Source organism: Anopheles funestus, chromosome 2RL, assembly GCF_943734845.2.
Source record: "Anopheles funestus chromosome 2RL, idAnoFuneDA-416_04, whole genome shotgun sequence".
Classification (NCBI taxonomy): Eukaryota; Metazoa; Arthropoda; class Insecta; order Diptera; family Culicidae; genus Anopheles; species Anopheles funestus.
Genome location: NC_064598.1, coordinates 22,625,138 through 22,648,253, shown reverse-complemented (window position 1 = coordinate 22,648,253; position 23,116 = coordinate 22,625,138). Strand labels below are relative to the sequence as shown.

Sequence of the window (23,116 nt, the reverse complement as noted above, 5' to 3'; positions counted from 1 at the left end):
AGCTGATCCAATCGAGCGAGCTCGCTGTGCTCCTCTACGTTTCGTGCCAGAGGGATCGCTGACGAGCACCTTTCTGGTGGCGCATGAGTTCGGTATCCTCATTACGTGCTCCAGCCATCGTCGAGACTCTGATCAGTTGACGATCGGATAATTTGACAGCCTGATAAGTTGAAGGTCTGTTAAGTTGACAGTCTGTTAAGTTGACAGTCTGATAGGTTGACGGTTCGATAAGTTGACGGTCTGTTAAGTTGAGAGTCTGATTGGTTGACGGTTCGATAAGTTGACGGTCTGAAAAGTTGCTGGTCTCATAAGTTGACGGTCTCATACGTTTACAGTCCCATAAGTTGACAGTTAAAGTTGATGGTCTGGTAGTAGATAAAAGGACAAGTGATAAAACTGACTATGCGTTGGACAAGTAGACGGACAAGTTGAAGGACAAGTGATAGTTTGCCCACATGGTATAAAGATCACCAAGGATCTAAGCTCTGATACCGATCTGTAGGACACTGAATGGCTTGGAGAAATTATTGTTGTAATAGCTAAATATAAGAGTTGCAGGTGACTTCAAAATCTTTGCCAATTGTTATTCGTCATCCAATCAACACGATTGAACCGCAATACCCGTGAACATCTCTAGATGTCGTTATAATACCTTCAACTAAGGACCAGGCACCTCCACTACCTCAGGCAATGGGCGACCTCCTTTTTTCTAAGGTACCTTTGATCTGGATTGTTTTACTGCCTAAGCAACTTTATACCCTCTTAGTAAAACAACTTTGTAGCCCCAAAATTAATAAAATAGTAACCTTTTGCTATTCTATAAGGGAATTTAAAAAAAAAATTAGAACACCTTGCAATTGAAAATAATATTATTGTCACAAGAAAGATCTTGAAAAACATCAGAAAACATAAATTTATTTAGCGCCATTTGCTGGTTGTGATCTGAACTAATCCTGAACTAAACTAAATCTTACAGCAAATTGTGCTAGCATAAATGTGGCAATATTGTAGATCCTGTAACCAACAGAGCTGTTTTTTTGTTAATTATCCTGACGTAGATTATATATGGAACACAGATAAATCTTAACAAATGCAAAGTTGTTTAAAACAATTCATATGAACGATATTGTGCTAAACTTACAAAATTAAGTTCCTAACAACGGAAATGAAGAATCAGTGTCAATTCCCATGCCGACAACCATTGCAACTTCAAGCGCAAGCGTAATATCGTTGGAACAGGTTCTAATTAGAATCCTGCCGAGGAACATTAGGATGATGAAAAATTTCTTTTCCGACACAAATTAGCTTCCGGCTGGAAGGACAACGCAGCTTCAACGAGCGTACCATCCATTTAAGAACGAACGACAAAAATCTAATCGTTCTGTAAGCTTGTAGCAAACGGTCCGGCACCGTTACATTATAATCGACAAAATTTTTGTAAAACTAATTACCTCAAACCAATTCTACGGTAATTCCATTAGTACACCGGTGGCCATTAGTACATGAGCAGGTCTGCTTCTATTTGTGCTTCCGGTTTTGTATCCGCTTACCCAACGGCTGGTGAGTTCTTTTCCATTTTACGGTAAATTAGCACCACCGGTGGTCTTAAGCGCGTTGGAACGTTTAGTGGAGAGATTCTGAACGTAAGAAAAAGGTTAAAGCGAACAGTAGCTACAACAAAACAAAAAAGATGCACTACTTTACTTTAGAAAGAGAGAGAAAGAGAAAGAGAGAAAGAGAGACAGAGAGAGAAATAGAAAGAGAACAAAAAACAAGCATAAACGATGTGAATAAAGTGTCAATTCACTCAACCACCGTTCCTGCGTGATGTTCGCCGTACAGCTTCACGACATCGGTTTTTGTGTGTGGTCGGTTTTTTTCTGTTTTGCTTACGCTGTCGCGAAAGATAGTCTTCCCGCCTGGTATCACTATTTATCACACTGCGGTTGGATTAAATCATCAGACAGGGAGGGAACGATCAAGCTCCCGTGTCGTACTTCGCCCGTCACGCGTTACCGTTTGTGGTTAGCAAACGTCCAAAACAAACCGGGTAGAAACTAACCTGACTTTCCTAACCCATAGTCACCTATACAATCCGTTTTCCATGGCCAACGTGTAAATACCACATCGTTCGGCTCCAGAGATAAACGGCGTAAGATGTGGCCCGGTTTTATATGCAAACTTTACACGGACCTTCCGGTCATGGGAAGGTTTCCCTTTACTACAACACAAAAAGTGCTTCAAGGTCCGTGGGTAGATGTGAAGAGTACGGATTGCGGTGAAATTGAACTGGGCGACAAAAAGAGCTAATGAGGCGCTTTACTGCTGCTGCCGGTACGATAGCGCACCCTTCGTTTGTCAGTTGATGGCCGGTTGATCTCTTATCTTGCTAGCGCATTGGCTAAGAAGATATCAAGTGCGAGGAGCAAGAAAAAAACTCTCACTAATTGAAGGTGCAAGCGTAGAATGGTGGATTGAACGGAATGGAAGCACAACATCTTTAGTTATCCGACAGTTTGGTACGCTGTGCAATGGGTGCAATGGTGATCTTCTTTCAATTTGTACCATCGGTGATGTCATCCTATGCTATTGGCTGAAGCGGAATGTTCTTAATGTTTTTCTTTATTTTTTTTGTTACGTGCCACTACCACGTGCCGTTCGTTCTAGATTCCGACGCATTTGCTGTTTGCTGTTCGTACCGGTTTACAGCATCCGAGTGCAGGAGTGATGTGAGCAGCGTGTGTAAAGCTGTTAGCCTACCTTCCAGGCGCACGGCGTTAGTGGTTCGTACGAACAGCGGTGTTCGACAGAGTTGCATTAGAGTGGTGCTTATCATCGACCCGTTGTCAGTGCACGATGCGGAGATAATAAAAAAAATGCCACAAAGCAAGGATATGCAATCGTGCATGGTGAAGTGCATCGGTGTGCAATAAAAAAATTTAACGACAATGTTGTGCGGTCACTGTGCCTGTGTGTCTGTGTGGGAAAATGCAATTGACATCCGGTGTCATTGGCATGCCATGCGATTACTATGAGCGATAGCGTACATCGGTACGTGACGGTTGTGCTGACGGTTGTTGGTGCTGTACCGGTTAGTGTTCCCATATCTACATTTTATGGTAATTCTGGGCCATCGTGTGCTTTTCGGTGTCTACATAGGCAATGTTCGTGTGGTCAAATGTCTGCCTTCTTATCAGAAGTGCTGACACCAGAGCGCTGTAACGGCTAATTGCTGCCAGCAAAGATGACGATAGACACGCATTGTTGCTAACCGTAGTGTAAAATTCAAAAGAAAAATAGGGCCCACCAAAAAAAATAAAATCACAACAACAAGCGCGGTGATGAACACGTACCGTCATGAGAGAACGAACGAAAGCTTAAGAACAATCCACCATTTTGCGGTAGGTTGCGTTGTGTGTCGTGAGTGTGTGTGTGTGTGTGTGAGCGAGAAATCTAATCGCGTACAAATCTATCGAAAACCACCATGGAGTCGACCGTGGTGAATGTGACATCACTCGCATGGTCGTCATCATCGACCATGCCAGCGATGCTGCTGCCGGAAAATACGTACGGTAGCTTTCCTACCGGCGGTGTCACTATGTCGCTGGACGTTCTGCTGGGCTTTGGTCTGTTCGAAGCGAACGGTACCATCGCCGAGAACGCAACTACCGATCCCACCGAACAGCCCCATCCGTGCGATCCATCGAGCGATGATTTCGATTGTTCCGTGAAAGACTTTCTCGTGTACGCCAGAGGACCACAGCGAATGCCACTCTTCACCGCGATGCTGGTAAGTAAGGCGTGTGGGGGCTTTCAACTTCCCACCCGTTACCATCAAATCCCCCCGGCGGGTACCAGGTGAACCGTAAATTTGGTGTATTTAAATTTCCCCTAATTAATTTCCGTTTCGATTAATATCGTCTTAATTAACGCAAACACATTCTCGCCGTGCGGACATCACCAGGACGATAGGTAGGAATGATAGGCTACGGTAATTGTGTCTCACGGGAGAGCGAGGTAACTCCCTTTGAAAGGAGGACCACCACCATTTGCCCATCCCGTACACCTGCACGGCCTGTGTACGTGGCGTGTAGGTGGCCGTGACAAAATGCTATTGAATTAATTTGATTACGCAAAAGGAGAAATCTTCAATCGCTGACTGTGGGCCTTTTGGTGGCAGCGGCGTCGTCGGCAAAAGTCGAGAACTTAATCTTTTTCGCATGAAAATAGCATCGAAGGAAAAATTGACAGCCAACCGAGCAGAAGGAACGCAAAACAAACAAAAAAAAAACACGCAAATAAAAAACGATAACCTGCGCTGTAAGATCACTGGAAGGTTGGAAAAGTTTTTAATAGCTTTCGGAATGAGTTCAAATTAGTTTTGGACTAGCTTGGATGAATCGCGCACTCGGAGAGGAAATGAACGGCGGCACCGGTATAGACCGGTAGAATTTCTCCATACAAATGGGGACGAAAATATTGCGAAAAAAGCAAACGATTCCAGCAAAGCCTGTAAAGATTAGGAATGGCCAAGGATGCTTCTTTTAGTTCCGTTCAGTGCTAGCTTCATTACCCGCACTAGGCTAGGTTCCATAGATGGCATAACCATAACGTATTCATTCCCATCCCTAAGCTCACTTAACGCTGATGCTCTAAAGTTCTAAAACAAAAAGACGACAAAAAAACATACAAACCCATGTATTACTTGAGAATAGCGTGCCACCGAGTGCCGAATGTGTTTTGCGTTTGTTTTGTACCAAGATCTCTCGTACAACATTCGACGAAGATTTCAGCAACAACCGCATACGCTAAACTGTGGTTCGTAAAAAGGCATCACAGGTACAACCCGAGTCAAACTGCTCTACGGGGAGCACTACCGGCCAAAACTTGCGTGCTAAAAAGCAGCCATGTATGCCCACGCGCTTCCCAAGAAGCAGATTTTAAAGGCAAATGATAACTTCACACCGTGCGGCCATTTACGCATACGGATGAACGTACGCATCATGTAAGGATCTTTCGAGTACTTTTCTGCTGTCCTTGCGATGGCAGACTCGGAGGCAATAAAATGGCAACCATGTGGTTTGGTCGGATATTTAAAGTCCCACACATCCGCAAACCGTGCGGATAAAGTACAGGCAAAAAAAATAAAGAGCAAAAGAAAATTATCGACACTGCCCAAAAAGTCCACCACCAGTGACGCTCAAGTTGCCCATTTGTTCGTTAAGCGGATTTAGTTCGTTACGGTAGATTGTAAACTTTGTGGATTGAGGTGTTTTCACCTCTGATGGTATGTTTGGGGGCGAAACAACACCACATTACATTGACCTTTTACTTAAGGAGTCTTCTGGGTTATCTTGGAACTGTTGTCTGTTGTGTAAATTATGAACAAAGTTTGGTTTTGTTGATGGTTTTGTATGTTACAACTTAGTGTAACGGCATGTTACGTTTCGATTTCATAACTTTTCATATGTTTTTAAGATGTGTTATAACATATTCATGTACAGTACTAAAATATTTTATTCACTTTAGTAGTTGAGACTTTAGTGAACGAAGGATGAGAAAATGTAACTATTTGTGGTTATGCAGCAATGTAATACGATTAGTTTTAAAAAGTACTTCTCCAAAAGCAAAAGACCAACCGAACGGTCAACGTATAAATTCATAGAAAATATAGATAGTGTGTGGTCGTATTTTTCCTACAATTCCAGTTTCCTTTGTTGAATAGATAAAATCAACTTTCATAATAAAAGCTTCCTGGACTCGTTCATCGGTGCAGTCACCATGACCTGGGGTGAGGGCGTGTACAAACATATCTGGTAAACTATCAACTAATCAACAAACGGTTGAAGCAACCGCAAACCAACATAATTAAGTGGGAAGTACGTTGTGACTGGTGTTCCATTTGGGCGTAAAATAAACTCCGGACCAGTTGGTAGTTGCTTCTGGAACCATTGTACTGCTGGGCGTGTTTGGCATTTGAAGCATCTCCGAAGGGGTTTGAACGTTCCTCCAGTTCCTGAGAAAGCTGAAGCAACCATACCACAGTTTTACTACCATATTCAACAGTTTGTACGTTCGTGTAGGTGCAAACTGCTACTTTACATATCGGGCACAGCATGGTGCAACCGGCAAACAATCTAATAGGGAAACTCCAACACAGAATGGTTCAATAAATGCATTATGGTGCAGAAACAATTAAAGTGAAACCATATCGTTCCACGCTGGTGTAGACCCATGCCCACTCCCAAAACCTAGCCACAGTTTGTGGGGTTATTTATGAGAAAATGGGAAAATTAATGATGATCGGCTTTAGGGTCGAGAGCACACTGATTCCATGGTGACCGATGGCATGGCAGAGAGAGGTCGTGTGGTTGTATGGTGTACATATCCCTCAGACCATTATTCCGGTTGTTGCCCAACTGACCGAACGGAGCTGTGGGGAGGGAGTTGAGGCTCGGCTGCATTTGCAACAAGGACAATCCTGCTCACACCCCCATGGTAGGTAGTGATGGGTAGCTGTTGACGGTAGATAGTGTTATCTGTCGACCTCGTTCATTCCGACATCATAATACCAGCGAACCACTTTTGACGTCCGATCTACCATGGTTAACTGGAGCTCGCTAGCGGAATTGGCTGCACACACCAAGGGCCAAGAAACGAAACATTTATAATGGTGATTATCAGCGGACAGACAGTTCATTTAGGGCACAAGGGCAATACGACCACAATGGATAAATGCAGTGATATACTTTGATGAAGCTTTAAAGTAACTGTGATTTAAGATGCTCAGATAACATTATAAGAAAAAAAAAACATGAATGTTTTAACGAATGGATTATTACAAGAAAAAAATTGGAATTCATAGGAAGGTATGAAAAATGTTATCATTAATTAGCTTTTTTTCAAATTCACAACTCAAATTCATACATTTATGTTATTAATTTCAATTATAACGGCATTATGTTGTGATATTTGAAACGGTTCTTTAAAAATCAATGTTAGTAACCATTTTGAATGGATTTTGTTCCATACCGTAATTGTGCCCTTACAAAGGCTTGATAGTTACAGCTCGTCCTGATCGCTACGATAAAATCTCACTATCATTGTAACTATCGAAATGCACACCTTCCACCGTCGCTATCTTTCTGCGATAAACACATCACGTTCAACATATTCCCCCCTTCCGTGTTATTAAAGCTCAACGTACAAATTTGCGTTCATTTCGGTGTGCGGACGATGTAGCATATGGGAGATGTTGTAGTTCAAATTTTAATTAGTAAAGTTACGCCTTCAGAGACGCCGGCAAATGCAACGCAAGGAAACATGGTTAGCAATGCAAGCCGCACTGAATGTGGTAGACGGTGTGCACGAAGGAACTTTCATCTAATTGCAGTTCTGCTTTTACTCATGCCATCAAGCGAGTTACGATTGATTATTGCAGATTGAAGTAAGAGTTTGTTATTTAGACTAATTATGAACACTTCTGCACAGCGTTTAGCTTTCAAAAAGTTTGTAAACTAGTTAAACTAAATTTGGGAAAGTTCTTTTCTCGAATCATTCTTAAAGATATGGGTGGACGTTAAGCGGAAAATGTAAATATAAGAGAAGGAAATTGTGATTTCAGGTCTACTTTCATTTTTTTCTCATGCTAACAAACTCTTTATTGATTTTCATAATCAAATGATGAGTCAAGCATGATGAAACATCCAGTGGACATTTAAAACATTCAGCTACTAAAACATATTTCAGATTCCAGTATAATTAACACTTCTGAACATCTAACGCAAAACAGATGGTAGTATTTCTCATTTCCCCTGCTTTAATGTTGGCTTTAAATAGATAACTCAGACCACAATAGCCCCAATAAAAGTTCGTAATAATTGTGAGCCTAATGAAATCAATTCTATACATAAACGTGCAATGTTTAATAACCGACCTTCTATTTGGCATATTTCCCAGCGATAATTAAACATCGGTTGTGTGTGTGTAAACGGTGGGCAACATGCAAAATTAAAACACTTAACTTTTATCGAATTGCACAGACCCACGTCTGTTGGCGTCCATTATTTATCCAAAAAAAAAAAACAGAAACCGAACTTTTCATTTTCGCTCCCTTCGAATGGGTACTGGGTGTGATTAATTTTCTATTTCATTTTCCATTGCAACTTTTCATTAGCACGGAAAAATCCATTTTCAACCAGATGCTTTCACCTCGGCACTTTTCCCGGGTGAATGGTGTCCCGATTGAAGGGCACTTATAGAGCATGATTGAAAGCACTTGTTTATTTTTTTTTTTTCACTTTAATTCCTTTACTCATAAAGTGTAAGAAGTAAGCAGGGGTTAAGCAGCGTCGCGTCTTGCACCGTTTTCTGGCGAAAGGTAATAAACATAAACTTTTGCTTCCCATTTACCCCGCAGATTGCCTTCATTGCGTTCAATTTCATCGCATTACGGTGAAAGAGTTGCCATTCAATCGACGAACATTAGCAAGAATAAGAGCATCGTGCGCAAAAGCGCTAAAGTTTTCGCGTAACAATTTATCTTGCTGCTATTGCTGCACTGCACTATTACTGCAAAGCCCGAAATAAACCCGAATTAAAGAGATTTAAAAGACATTTCAGTGTAGCAACGATGGCGTAAATTTAATGAAGTGAAAGTGTAAATGATCCTTTTTATAGGCAAATGTTGAAAACTTCTTTAACAGAGCACGTAGAAAAAAAGGGAAAACAAACCTACATTTATTTGAAACATTTTCCATTACGTCCATTCCAGGGGGCTTAGGATAAGTGGATTTTCTTTTGTTGGTTTGTGATTGCATTTAGTTCCTAGTATTTCAGTGTGAAAAACTAATATAATTCTCATTCCTTGCAGGTCACAATCCTGTTCGTGGGCATCTTGGTGACTGGTGTGATTGGAAACTTGATTGTGTGCCTCGTGATCATTCGACATCCGTCGATGCGTACCGCTACCAATTATTACCTGTTCAGTCTGGCCGTGTCAGATCTCATATTTCTATTGCTAGGTAAGAATGCTTGCGAACAAAAAGGAAAGATATTCTATTGCTTCTATTGCTCATTTTTTGTAACAGCTCATAGTTAAATTTATTTAAGTTAAAATCCCTAAAAAAATTTTAGTCTTCAAAAAATTAATTAATATTGTGGTGTACAGCAGAGTACGAGCATCACAGAGCAGAGCACTGTTTGTAGACAGATTGATGTTACAGTAATTTTTAAATATCGATGCATCTTATCTCTAGCTGCATAATTGATTACTCCAGTACCCTTCGATCGTTTTATTCAAACCAAAAAAAACTCTATAACCCAACATTGTTCAATATGTTGGCTCGTGAAAAGAAAGGAGCAAATGCTTATTCATCGTGCGCACTGAAATGGATGATTTATTGCCCATTTAGCGATTGAAAATGATTGAATGGAGAGAAATAATTATTCACCGCCGTAAAGAAATGAGCTGTTGTGGTAAGGGTGAATAAGAATAAAGGGTGAAACACGGTTGGAAATTTAAAAAAATCCCACCCAATTATGGTATAAATCACCAAACGAAATCAGTACAGTGTGTAATATTCTTTTGTTTTCCCATGAATCTATGATTCATTTCATCAGCGTGTAATAAGCCTGAAAAGTATTTCATGCTCTATGCAATGGGATATAAAGTTAGTAGCAAAAAATAATCTTCACTCTAAATTGTGTTTCAATTGTGACTGTTAACTTCGTACGTTGAGTTTTTAAGGCCCTTTTCATTGGAAAGGCGAAGCCCAAAATTCATGATCGTCATGAAATGGTCTTACCGGATGTGACAACTTTTCTACAGCATTTCGACATTTACTAAAAAATCCCCACACCTTCTACCCGCCCGTAAACGAATGTACCCTCATCAAATTGAGTTATGCTTCACCGATCGTGACCTCCTGCAAAAAGCTGTCCGAACATAAACATTGGCTCGGTTGTTCCGCGTTCCCCCGGTGGTTGAGGGATTTAGAGAAAGCTGCACAACTAAAACAAAACAAAAAAAATCGCTAAGTCTGCTCACCCTTCGCAGTAGAAATTCCGTAGAGGAGTTCCTCTAAAAGCGGCTTTTGGTGTTTCCGTGCGCTAGGAAAGCCTCCGTAAAGGGACGATTCGGGTCGAACCGGGCGAAAGGAAAATCACGTTTCATGGTGTGGACGTTACCTTGGACCTTGGAATGTCCTACCAAATGCCTTTCCCAATACGCTGGTGATGCTGGCGTTGGGAAACATGAAACACATGATACCGAAAAGGAAACAAACGAGCAAGCTGACTGACGACAGTGAACAAATATTTTGGATTTATAAGCTTTTTGGGGATGCGTGTTTTTTTCCTTATCCACGCCACGATGCTCTAGTGAGGAAGGAGCAGTAGCAAAATGAGGGAAGGTAGTTGAAATGGTAGTGTAGCGTACGAGTTGAGACAGGATTGGATCTTTTTGCCTTGCGCTGTCAAACAGTATCTTTCTCGTGTGTGCAGTGAATTTCGAGTGTACAAAAATACCAACACTACAAATCTGATCGGTGCTGTTGATAAACATGTTACATTGTAAGTCTACGAAAATCTTCACTGATACCTTAAGCACACCGTATTCATCGGGACACTAAATCTTACGACATACTCTGCAAGCTAGAGAAAATGAATTAAAATACCATTCCTTCCATTTCCAGGAAACAACCAACATTTATATCACGCGACATAATGATGTGTCTGGAAGCCACCAAACTTCCACCGCACTATGAATGTTTTCCGTTCTCCTACTTTCTTCAATAAAAAGCGTATTCGGTACGCAACTTTTGTGCATTTGATTGAAGCGAAAAATTAGTTCGCAGAATACGATCCAATATCAAAGCTGCTGTAAGCTGGGGAAGACTTTATTCGCGAATATATTATGACCTTCAGGATGAACCGTAAAGCGACATAAGTATGAGGGTTTTGAAGTTTGGAAACATGATCAGTTCCCATTTTTTTTTTGGTACTGATGGCATCGTGTCGCATTTTTAATCAAAGACAAACAACCGAGGACAATGTTTTCGGTTTTTGGGGGTACTTTTTTTAATATACCAACTTTGATCGGTTCATTTTTTTGTTGTTCAAGAAATGTTTTAAAGAAGCCATAGAAGCGAAGTGCTGAGTGAAAAAGATGGATAATTGTTGTAGTAATGTACATAGGGGATGTACATTTTTTTAACACATAGAGCACTATATGCAGAGAAAAATAGAAACGTATAGAAATAAAAAAGAAAATTCAATTATGGATTACTTCGTAGGATAAAATATAAAAGTTTGTTACCTCAAGATCTAACAGAGCGAGATTAATTGCACATGCGGCCACCATTAAATAGAAAACAAACTTATTTACAGATCATTTCCTTACTTAATTTACAGTTAGAATGTTTGAAGAAATTGATTTTAGTTTTCATTCAATGTTTTAAGAAAAAGATTTCAAGACCATCTGGTAAAAATCTCAAATCAATATACAATTGATTACGAAATTATAACCCAATAACTCCTAAGGTTGTAGAAACGTATTTTTTATGTTAGATGTTAAATGAAAACATTATTTAACTGTGGAATGAGTATACCTTCAAATGACCGTCCGCCATAAGTGAAAGTTAAGCTTTTGAAATTAATCCCCAAAAATGACATTTTTCCCCCTAGCATTTAAATGCACTTTCAATAAGGTCAAGTTGGTGTTATCGTGGTTTGTGCAATACTATTAAAACATTTCTATTTGCTCAACTTATGGACCACTTTTTATCCACTCTATAGTTTACACTGTTCATTTTCGTTTGATGAGCCACCCTCACAGAGAATTAGAAGAAAAATCAACGCTAAATTAGTCTCAAAAACCAACCTAACCTCAAACCTATTGTGTTAAGCAAAGTTCTGTCTTTCGAAAGCCGAAACGCGTAGGCCGGCAAAGGTAAAGGTGCTTCGTATCTTACCTTTAAACAATGTCAACCACAGAAACCAAAAGGCAGCTGGCAGGCCCGGCAAGATGGAGTTGGCGGTACATCGGTTTGGTCGGTTTCTTGTGCGGTTTTTGCATCCAGCACACGAGTCCAATCGACTTATCGGCTATTCACTGCTGTCCCAGACATATACATACACATACATTGACACAGGTCGGTTGGTGTGTCTGGTAAATGGTTTTCCCCCTCCGGTACTGCCAGCTCCCTTTCTTCCCTTTACATAGCCTGTTAGACAAAAGGGCCAAAAAGGGAAAATGGTAAAGTTATAATAAATTGAAGCTCACCATTTGATGCATTCGTGGGTTTTTGGTCCGTAAAAATAACGCCTCCTCCCCACAAGGGGGGAAGCTTAATGTGGCTCAAGCCCTTGTCGTGGTTGAGTGAGTTTAACGAACTAGTTTATTTGCAGGTGTAAATTGACCGATGAAGGTAGGATTATGCCAGTTGCCTGATTCATCAATTAAGGTTCGGTACGGTCAATGTGATGGCGGTTCTCTTGTTTATTTATTTATTTTTGTTTTTCGCAAACCTTTTGTGAGTTCTTGGCTGAGGCAAGCCGTCAAAAAAGAGCTTAAAGCAGTAACGTTACCTCTTTAAATTTTCCACTCTTTCAACGTATTTGATTCATTTATTTAGATAGTTGTTTGAAATGCTAAAACATTTTACCAATTTTTCAAATTCTCAAACACCCAAAATAATCATCCTCATCTATCTGCCAAGCTATAAAATAACCAACTTTCTTCTGATTAGTTTAATAATTTCATTTAACTCGACACACCTTTAAAGCACTGCGCTTTATCGTTCCCATTGGTAAAACCATTCGGTTTTAGTAGCGATTGTCACACCGTTACACCATCTGTTTGTCATTTGAAAAAGTATCAAATATTCAAACAACAAAACTCATTATTTTGAGCAACTGCGTCACTATCGTACCGTTTTCGTACACCCAATTCCGTGTACGCTGAAGCGAACATTCCCATTAAGGGCCACGGTGTGCCGTCGTTGTGCCAGGCCAAACACTTAAATCAGCAAACCACAGCTGCCGGGCTCGCACTGGCTGATCCCTAATCGTTCTACCATAGCCACACTAATTGCCCCGAACAGCTTTCGGTGCGACTTAAGCAACGATTAATTTTGCACCACTCGACCACTCGTCTTCGATGGGCTTTGATCCCTTCCCGGAGAAGCACTGCTAAAACCCGGAACATTCGCCACCTGAGAGTCGTCCTGGCTGGTTTGTCGGGGGTAACGTGGCATTTTTCGGTTTTTGCTACGGGTTGCTTACCAACCACAGTCACGCTAGCTTTAATGTTGAAGTGTGCCCTAAAGCAGTGGGAATCATCCTGACAAGACGCTGATGAAGCCGATAATGAAATTGTCGAACCTTCCGGGAACGATAGCCGATACGGCGCACCGTGCCAGGTTTGACGACGATGTCAGCTTGGCAAATGTTGGCGATGGTGGCTTCTGGCGTGCAAAAACTTCAATCCGTAGGGCCGCACATAATTGATCACGTCTCGTTTACACGACAAGAACGCCAAAGGTGGCCGAATGGTTTTTGGTACGGTTTTCGGTTGGCAGCCGCCACTATTGGTTTAGTGTCAGGGGTTTTGCTCATTGTGTATGCAACATGGCGCTGAGCTTTGTTCGGGTAAATGAAATCATCAACCCTGCTGGACAGCACTGAACCTAACGAAGGTTCGGATGAGTGTGTTCTGTCAACAAAATTGATTTGAGGGAAAGCTTTTCTTTCCCTTATTGAAAGTTTATATGTGATCTATATAACGATAACCGTTGACGAAAGGGTAAGATTAACGTTGTTAGGTTTCGATTAAGAAGCTGATATTCGTGTTTGATATACTACTTTTGTAGACTTGTTTGTCTCGCTTGAGGTTGGAATGAAATAATTTTCGAGTTCAATATGTTTCTAAAATTTAAAATATTGCTTTAAATATATTCTTTAAATTCATGTAGCTTTGAAAAATTGCTTTCTAATCCGTAAAATCCTAAACAACGTCAAAAAGCTAATTTGATAAGCTTTTTTCATTCATTTCTATTTTTAAAATCAAAATCTGGCTAAATAGATTTTGATAATAAAAAAAAGCACGATTCAATCTTAAAATCCATCCCTTCAAAAGAATATTTCCATCCTACCATGTTAATTCGATTTGGTTGATCTGCCTAATGATGTGAAACGATTTCATCACATATCCTTGATACCCTCGATAATAAATTCCTTCATTGGAGCGACCCACTTTCCCATTCAAATCTACATTCTTGAGCAGATGAAGTCATTTCATGCCGCCGTTCTGGCGCTAGTAAAATATTCAACCGTCCACTCACAGAATCAAAGGCGACCAGGCTCAACAGGTTCATTGTATTGGCACCGAATACTCAGCACACGTTCGGATTATTATTCTCCCAAGGGACCACCCCTAAAATGAAATACTGCGAGAGAACGACTTCCATCGGTGCTTCAAATTTCGTACCGCTTTCACCAAGTGCGAAGATGTGCACAGCTGCTCCGTGCACGGGCTCTTCCTTAAATGGACCATTCCTTTCGTGCACGAAGCAGTAGCTGCGCTTCACATTCCCAATTCAATCTTTCCACTTACATTTTAATGGAATGGCAACTCAAAAAACCACGTACCGGAAACACTTCTCGCATCGCGCGTGTCCTCGACTGCACGCACGGTACGGTACCGTTGCGTGTAGGATACGCAGGATCCATTTTCAATTTTAATTGGAATAGCCATTCACGCTAAGGATGGTTCACATTGCCTTCAATCATACCATACGCGTGTCGAGGGCACTTCAACGCGTTCGCACCAGCTTGCTGGTGAACGATTTCGGTCGGATGAAGATCAAACTGATGGTAGCGGCTGGACGTTTGTGTGCGAATCCTTTGCCATGAGGACAAAGACTTTAAATAGAGACACACAGGAAGGAATTCGTGTTTTTTCTTTAATTTCATCACCTTTCTGGTTTCGGATGTTTCATTTTGAGACTAAAAACCCACGGGAACCGTTTGTTTGAAGAGACGCCACCATACTGTATTGGTATGGTTTCGAACATTAAAGGTGTAGAAATGTTGTGTTGATAAAGCTTTTGTCTAATGTTTGTCTCACACAATCTATATTTAAAAAAAAATTAATACAATTTCGTACCGTTTATGCTAATGCTTATGAATATACACATTTTTAATGGATTAATGCTTTTAGTAAGCATTTACAAAATTGATTAGTTCACGTATTTTTGTAGCAGTTTCCTCTTACAGAAATTTATGATGTCTATTTATAAGACTGAATCGGATATGCTAGTTACTCGCATGCTTTCTCTGCACAATTTAACTTCCATCATGTTTGTGGACGTAACAAAAAATGAAACGGAACAACAAATCTTCAACCGAGCAACTCTAACAAGTAGAAAAAACTTCACCCTGTATAAACTTCAAAGGCATTGAGCAGAGTATATGGCATCTTCAGCTGACAGTGAAAAGTTTCGTTACACTGAGCCCGAGTAGAATTTTATGCATTGTTCAGAGGCTTAAAGTAAGGGCAGACCAGCAGAGTTTGAAACTTTTTTCCTGAGTCGCGTATTCCGATTTACTAAAAACAGACACACACGCATTAAACACCACTGCTTGTATGAACTTTTACATCCGGCAATGTTAGAGAAACTCATCCATGCTTCAAATCAGTAATATGTACATACACGCACAAAATGTACAAAACTGATACAATCTGGCTGGAAAGAGATGACAACGGTAAACAAAAAGCTATCGCCTATCACATCCCATTGTGCCGACGACGGAGCTGGCTGCGACATGAGCCCAATTAATGGGGTACCAGGCGTCTCCATCATGAAATACCAGGCATCTCCATCATAGAATACCAGGCGTCTCCATCATGGAGTACCAGGCGTCTCCATAAGGGAAATGTTTGCGCTTTTTGATGAATAACGTTGCAGTTGCAACTCAACCGAATAGCTTAATACAGCATTGTTCAAATGTTTCCCTTACATGCAGTGTGTTTTGGATAAAACATGATTAAAGATAATATCGACAATGATCTGCTTAGTAAGAGTGAAACATTATCTTTAACAATTTAACAAACAGAAGATGTGTTTCGGCCGCCCGATCATAGCTGAAAAGTGCAGCAAAATGTAACGATGAAAATTGATAAAAATATTTCTCTTCGTTCTTCCTGGATCTGGCAATATACCAAACAATCAAACTGTACGTAGATAATATGAACTTTACTGTGCGGAGGTGTCATTCGATGAGCAGTAGGCGATTGCCAGAGTGTCTGAAGGTTTTAGTAAACAATGTCTTGAGGATAGGTTAAAACTTTATAGATTAAGTCTCAAACGGAGAATCCAATCCTACACTTTTTAGACCAAAAAAGAGTGATAATTGATGACAAAATTTCACGGAAATGTTGCGATAAATGTAAAGTTTTTGTTTTGTTTTGGGTGGCATTTGATATGCTTCTAATCAGCCGGCGTACAGCTTACGAGGGTTTTTTCGACCAGGCAGATGCTACTGACATGATAAGCTCAAAAGAAAGGGAAAATATACGTCTCTGTACAGTGATGAAGCTATTCCAGCAGGTTCTATAGAATTCACATTTTAATCTCATCTTTTTAATAGAGCTGATCAACTAGCAAAACCCTCCGTTCGGGATGTGGCTTATGTTCAGCATCTTAACAAAAAAAACAGTTTTATATATTGCAATACATCAATCAAGTCCTTATCAAACTACCAGCTATTAATTGAAGTGTTACTTACTAACCTCTGTTTGCGATGTTTACAGTTGTTTCACACATCTGTTACCATTTTCTTTGCCAGGTCACTATTGCATGCTATCGGGAAAACAGGGAAACTGTTACAAAAGCACATTATGCTAACATTATCGACGATGGTGAATTATTCCCTTGCTCTGTGCCGTATCATGCATATATTATACCACCGTGTCACATGTACAATCCAGTGCGATAAAAAAAATGAAAGAAACATCCCAATGCGATATGCGACTCCGTAATACGCATACATAAATAATCATGAACCATCGGTGGGACGTAATCAAATAACAGCTTCATGTCATTGAATGCCTTCCATACGGATATTGACGACAGTTGGTAGCAATGCCAAATGTTCAGTTTAAAATTATGCGAATTGTGTTCCCGGTACATCGGTTTGAATTTATTTTCTCTTGTCTGGTCCCAATCAAGACGTCCTGGCTGTAAAGGATTACGTACCACAAATCGCACCATCCGGAAGCAAACAAGCTCTGGCAATCGGAGCGGAAGCATAAGGGTTTAGACAAATGGAATCAACGATCGGAACGGGAAACGGGAACGATTTGATTTTGATATTGGAAGTAAAAATTTCAAGTAAACAACTGTCTGTCAAATCACTTATTGGCTCAATATTGTTATAACGAGGGAGAATTGAAATCGATTGCAAGTGAACATTAGGAATAATATTGAAATAAATATTTACACTTTTGGGTCAATGTTTTTAACTCTGTAAATATAGAGGTTATTCAGTTCGTGTTTCTTAGACAGTTTCGATCAATAATTTAAATCTGTGCCAGAACCCCTTACTACATTTTTGCTCCTTAGTAATATTGTTAACTCATCAAAATAATTCCCTTTGTTTCCCTATCACTACCATCCCTAGGACTTCCATACGAGATTAGCCTTTACTGGCACCAGTATCCGTACAATCTCGGTTTACCATTTTGCAAAATCCGCGCACTCATCTCGGAAGCCTCCACGTACGTTTCGGTACTGACCATCGTCGCCTTCTCGATGGAGCGCTTCCTTGCCATTTGCCATCCGCTGCATCTTTACACAATGTCCGGTCTGCAGCGGCCGGTACGCATCATTGCCGGGCTGTGGATCGTGAGCCTGCTGAGTGCCGTCCCGTTTGCCATCTTTACCGACATCGATTACATCGTTTATCCGCCAAGTGGGTATACTGTTTCCTTTGCTTCTGCTCCTTCATTAAATTCGTACTGTTTTATTAAAATGTGAGGGGAACACACACATACACTCACACACACATGCCCACGTATCCATTTGCACCCTGCCGTTTTTGCGGTTTCCCATGGTTGTATGTTTTTGCTTCTTTCAACTACTTTACAGCAAACGAGAAAATCCTCGACTCAGCGTTCTGTGCCATGCTAAGCAATCCGGAAGGATTTCCACTGTGGGAGCTGTCGACCTGTCTATTCTTTGCCTTTCCGATGCTCATCATGGTCGTGCTGTACGGGCGCATGGGAATGCAGATACGATCCCGCACCCAGCGAACCGCTGAACTTGGTGAGTCCCTTTTGGGGAGGGCGAAACCTTCTCGACATTCACTAACATTCAACACAAACCAAGGAGTCCCACAGTACAGATGTGGGTTTGATGTGGTTCGCTTCTCAAACATGGAACCTTATTACTTTCTCTTTCTGCAGGCGTTCGCAATGGATCGGTTAATGGACCATCTAGGATATCACAGTCACGGAAAGCCATCATCCGGATGCTCGGTAAGCAAGTCGTACAAGTCATTCCGATCATGCTTTCCGCCTCATTTTTACACCTTCAACCGCGCCTGCTTCATTATGATCTATCTGGGCTTCCCTGCTTGGTAACATTTACTCACCCACCAAACAGGTGTTAGAACATGGAGATATATGGACGATATTTCATGGCAGGATTATCGAAAGGTCCCGACATTTCTGCTACTACAATCCGCTTGCGATTCAGTCGTTTCATTCACCCGCGGGATAAAGGCGAAGGGACAGATTAAGTACCGTCAGCAGCGGCAGCAGTAGTAGCAGTAAATGTTCGATTGCCACCAACGGGACCAAGGTTGGCTTGACTGAGTGGCGTAGTCAGCGATATTTTTAAATTGAGTTTTACATCATCAAGGAAACTGCAATTTATGGTGAAATCAAATGGAAACAATTTTGCTGATGGATTGCTGATGGGAATATGAATACTTTTCTTTTTTGCCTCATAAATTATATTGAATGATTTTGCATGCTAAAAACGTTACCCGTAACTCTATAAATTTAACCATTTTCGGTTGTGGTACACCTTCATAATTGCAATGAAACTGTTATAATAATTGAATGAAATTAATTGTATTAAATAAAAGGATAATTTCCACGTTTCATATTATTTTCCCAAATACAAATTCCCAGAATTGTCAAACTGTTTCGGAAAAACTTTTTATCATAAAACATAACAAGTCGTCGTTACTGATGATTATAACGCAATAGTTAGGTTGGAACGTTAAATTTCAATTAACATATCACACAATCACTTTTCGTGCACATTTCAAACTGATTATACCTGTATTAGAGGAAGGTTTTCAGATTAGATTTAAAATTACCCGGCTAGGGTCGCATGAGAAACATTTTATTTAAAGAGCTTCAATTTTATCAGATGGATTTTCCCATTACCAGGTGCTGACAATAAAGAAACCATTTTTTTTAAACCACATCTGTTATCATGTTAGCAACACTAGATTCGTACCATATCATTCCGTATCACCTTGACCAATCCATTAACCTTACGCAAACCTGCAAATGGTTGTGAAGGGTCAGCACGATAGAATTTTATTTGCAATGGCCTAAAGTTTTCGGTGTGAATTTTCACGTTTACCTTCGATAACGATGATGCTGTCTCTAATATCGTCATTAATTTCAATTGTACTGACAATGAACGGGAAGCACTTTGATAGAATTTGTGTTCTTCCAGTTTTCGTTGGTAAAGTGGAACCTTTTAATGTTAGCAGCAGTTGGTCAGGTGTCTAATTCGCTGCGATGAATCTCGATAACATGAATGCTGCGTAAATGTACTTAAGTTCATTAACCACAATTTGTGGTTAAAGAGCTGCAGCTTTAATAGAAAATTATCACTAAATATTCTGAAGCGATGAGATAACGTTTAAGGTCCAAAATAATAATCAAAATAATGTTCAAAATAATATAATAACTACAATCTTAAAATTCCACATCATAAGTCGATAAGAAAACTTTCCTTCCTTCGTTTGCTGCAAACACATCTTGAGCACGACTGACCCGAACGTAGCGTTTTCCTTTCTTTCGGATTGACACGATTGGCCTTCAACTTTGCTGGGCTTACGCTCGTCCAAGGCTCTTGCACTTTCGAAACACACCCAAGAACAGTGAGTTTCTACTTCCCTCACATGCTTCAATGAATGCATCGAACGTGTTAGGGTTGTCAGTCGTCTACAATGTACGCCAGCATCTCAACCCAGCTTCCAACACCCATTTCAGTACCACGAACACAGAGAGACACAAACTAGGCGTTAGAAATAATATGGTGAAGACAAGACAAGCCCAAGAACCCGTAGGTGCAAACATTGAATAGACAACATAAATCAACCGAGCAACCAACCCCGGTGTCCGGATATGACCTATGGATCTTCGGGAGCCGCCTGGTTTCCAAGCGTTTCAGTACACGCACCAAACACCGACGATGACAAATGACCGTAATTTCGGGTACGTCACTGTGCTTCCTTTACGCCGAAGCACGACATCCGTTTGGGGTTCGCAATTTTTCGGAAATGTCGCTTCTTCAGTAGATTCTTTAGCTGGTGTTCCGAAAGCCGGTTTGATGGTCGGCTCGAATATTGAACAAAAGCATTAGCGTTCCGGAAAACTGTACCATGCTTCAAATTATTATTATTATCAAACGATGGTAACGAATGACAAATGGTGTCAAACATAGAGCTACTGCATAGCCTTTGGCATAATTTTCCTGTGTCATATCCGGTGGTAACTTGGGAATGAATTTAAAGTCAGCCAAGTACACTGGTTCACAGAATGTTAAGAAATTCAATAACCCCAGAGAGAGATAGAGGGAAACATGTGAAACAAATTGAACCCTGGTGAAGGCCATCTTCATGGACGTAACGAATGCGTAATTATGTGTTCGAGAATAGAGCAATTCTAGTCTGTCCTATGCTGCCAGTAACGTCATGCTGGAGAAAATACCACAACGAAAAAAAAACAAGTCCATGACAAATGATGCAGTTCACTTTACAGCTGGTACAAGCAAATTTTAATTCTTTCCTTCTTTACCATCATAAATTTGTCCTCGCACTCGTACCAATGACCACATTTAATCAACTAGCACCGCTTCACTTGGCTTTGGCAACCATGACATCGTTCAGCTTTATTCATTTGCTTCATGCTTCTCCCTTTACTTCTTTTAGCACATTCCCATGCTTCGCAGAAAGTAATAAAGGGAGACGAGTATTTTTTTTTCTTTTCCATTTTATTTCGGCTTTTCATCACATTCTCTTCTATTTTTCCGTGCTCTATCCTGTCTCTTACAATATAGCGGCCGTTGTGATAACGTTCTTCGTTTGCTGGGCGCCGTTTCACGCGCAACGGCTTCTCTTTCTGTACGCCCGCGACTGGCAACACTTCAACACGGTCAACACGTGGCTCTTTTCCGTGGCCGGTTGGCTGTATTACGTTTCCTGGTAAGTACCCCTTATACCGTATACCATTTGTCACATTTAACCTTCCAGCTATGAAGAAAGAAAAAAACTACTCCTCAAAACAACTTTCCTCCCTTCGGTGGGGGGAAGCTAAGGGACATTGTTAATTGTTTTCAACCAAAACCCAATGTTTGTTCGCCATTATGTTGGTTGTGCCAAACCAAAGTCTGTTGACTGCTGCAGCGTCGACTCGAGGTGAACATAACATACTAAGTGAGTCACTTTATCACTGGGCACCGCGGGCTAGAACACCCGCGGGACATTCTCCTGGGAGTCAACGAACCTTTAAGCCGTCGGTGTAGGGTGTCGTTCGTTTAATGTCACACATTTCGGGCGTCACTTTTGTGCTGGTTGAAATGGTTGATCTATTGCTTATTTATCTACCCCTCCGATTTCAGTGCATTACTGGTAAAGTCACTAGTTCTACGGAAACGTACGATGTTATTATAATACAATAATATTGATGTATTTTTAGATGAATCTTCCTTTTATTTGCACTACCCGGGAGGTCCGGAAAAAGGTTAACCTTAGGCGGCCAAGTTCATTTTTCTCTATCCAGCAGCCACTCGCATTCTCTCCCTTGATTCAATTTATTTTCACTTGAAGGGATTCGTACGCGCAGGGTAAGATGCATACCGTTTGACTGTACCGAAAAAGGGACAATCAAAAGGCACAATCAATGTATGCGGAATTTATATCGGTTTCTTGGGTGACCTTCTACAGTGATTGAAAGCTCTTCCATCCCGGGCTTGAAAAGGGATGTGTTTATTCAGGTTCCGAATGGGACATGCTAATAGATTTGTTGACCTTAGTATCATGTGCGCCATTTTAAGCGCTTCGACAGATCCACTGACCTTCGAAATCGTTACGGATTATGGACGAGCTTTATTTGGTTTTGCTGTACGCTCAATAAAATGTGTTAGTGGTATTTAAGTAGTAGTAATGGATTGGACCATTATGAACTATCAGGAAAGCTACTTATATACATCAAAGCATTTATTGGTACGCAAAGAGAATAAGGGATTTTTTATTTGTGAAATACTTCTACACTACATACATTGGAGAGATTGTAAGAAGTCATGAATGGAATTATCAGCTCTTATAACTCACCAAGTAATAATTTGTTTTTGATTAATTTTCTACTGTTATGAGCATTCATAGATAGTTCTTTGCTTTAGATATTAGTCAAGCCTTAGAGAAATGTATTTTCAAATTCATATGCTATTCCCTAGAAATAATATTGTAGAAATTATAATTTGTGAATTTTGGTGTGCATTAAGTAATAGATGGAAATGCTATGACTATATTTGTTTTATTAGTTGTTTGTTTTGCCAAAAACAAAAGAAAGGCCGTATTGGAATTATATACCAGATATTATTGCTGATCTATTACATACAGTGAAGTACTGGGCGCCTCCAGCAATGTATTAATAAATCTAACTCCGTCACTACATGCTTAGCAATTGTCGAGCAATTGTCGCGTTTGCGAACGCGAGCCGGTAGCGAGAAAATAATCTTGAATTAAATGAAATTAATTTAAGCAAAGAAAATTATAGTAAGTATTAAATTTATTGTTTTGATGAAGT

General features: G+C 40.4%; 1 protein-coding gene across 3 annotated transcripts in view; it reads left to right on the top strand.

Annotated features, from left to right (window-relative positions):
* LOC125765273 (neuropeptides capa receptor) overlaps positions 1–23,116 on the top strand; it is a 51,244-nt gene that overhangs the window by 12,772 nt on the left and 15,356 nt on the right. The window contains exons 1-7 of one of the 3 annotated variants that reach the window (XM_049430216.1): positions 124–2,570; positions 2,668–3,790; positions 8,873–9,023; positions 17,683–17,973; positions 18,150–18,326; positions 18,467–18,538; positions 21,369–21,513. In XM_049430216.1, the coding sequence (XP_049286173.1) occupies positions 3,485–3,790; positions 8,873–9,023; positions 17,683–17,973; positions 18,150–18,326; positions 18,467–18,538; positions 21,369–21,513 (1,142 nt within the window). In that variant the 5' untranslated portion in view covers positions 124–2,570; positions 2,668–3,484. Of the gene's footprint in view, positions 1–109; positions 3,791–8,872; positions 9,024–17,682; positions 17,974–18,149; positions 18,327–18,466; positions 18,539–18,665; positions 19,305–21,368; positions 21,514–23,116 lie in introns of those variants that run through there. The other 2 variants (XM_049430215.1, XM_049430218.1) reach the window with 2 other exon arrangements.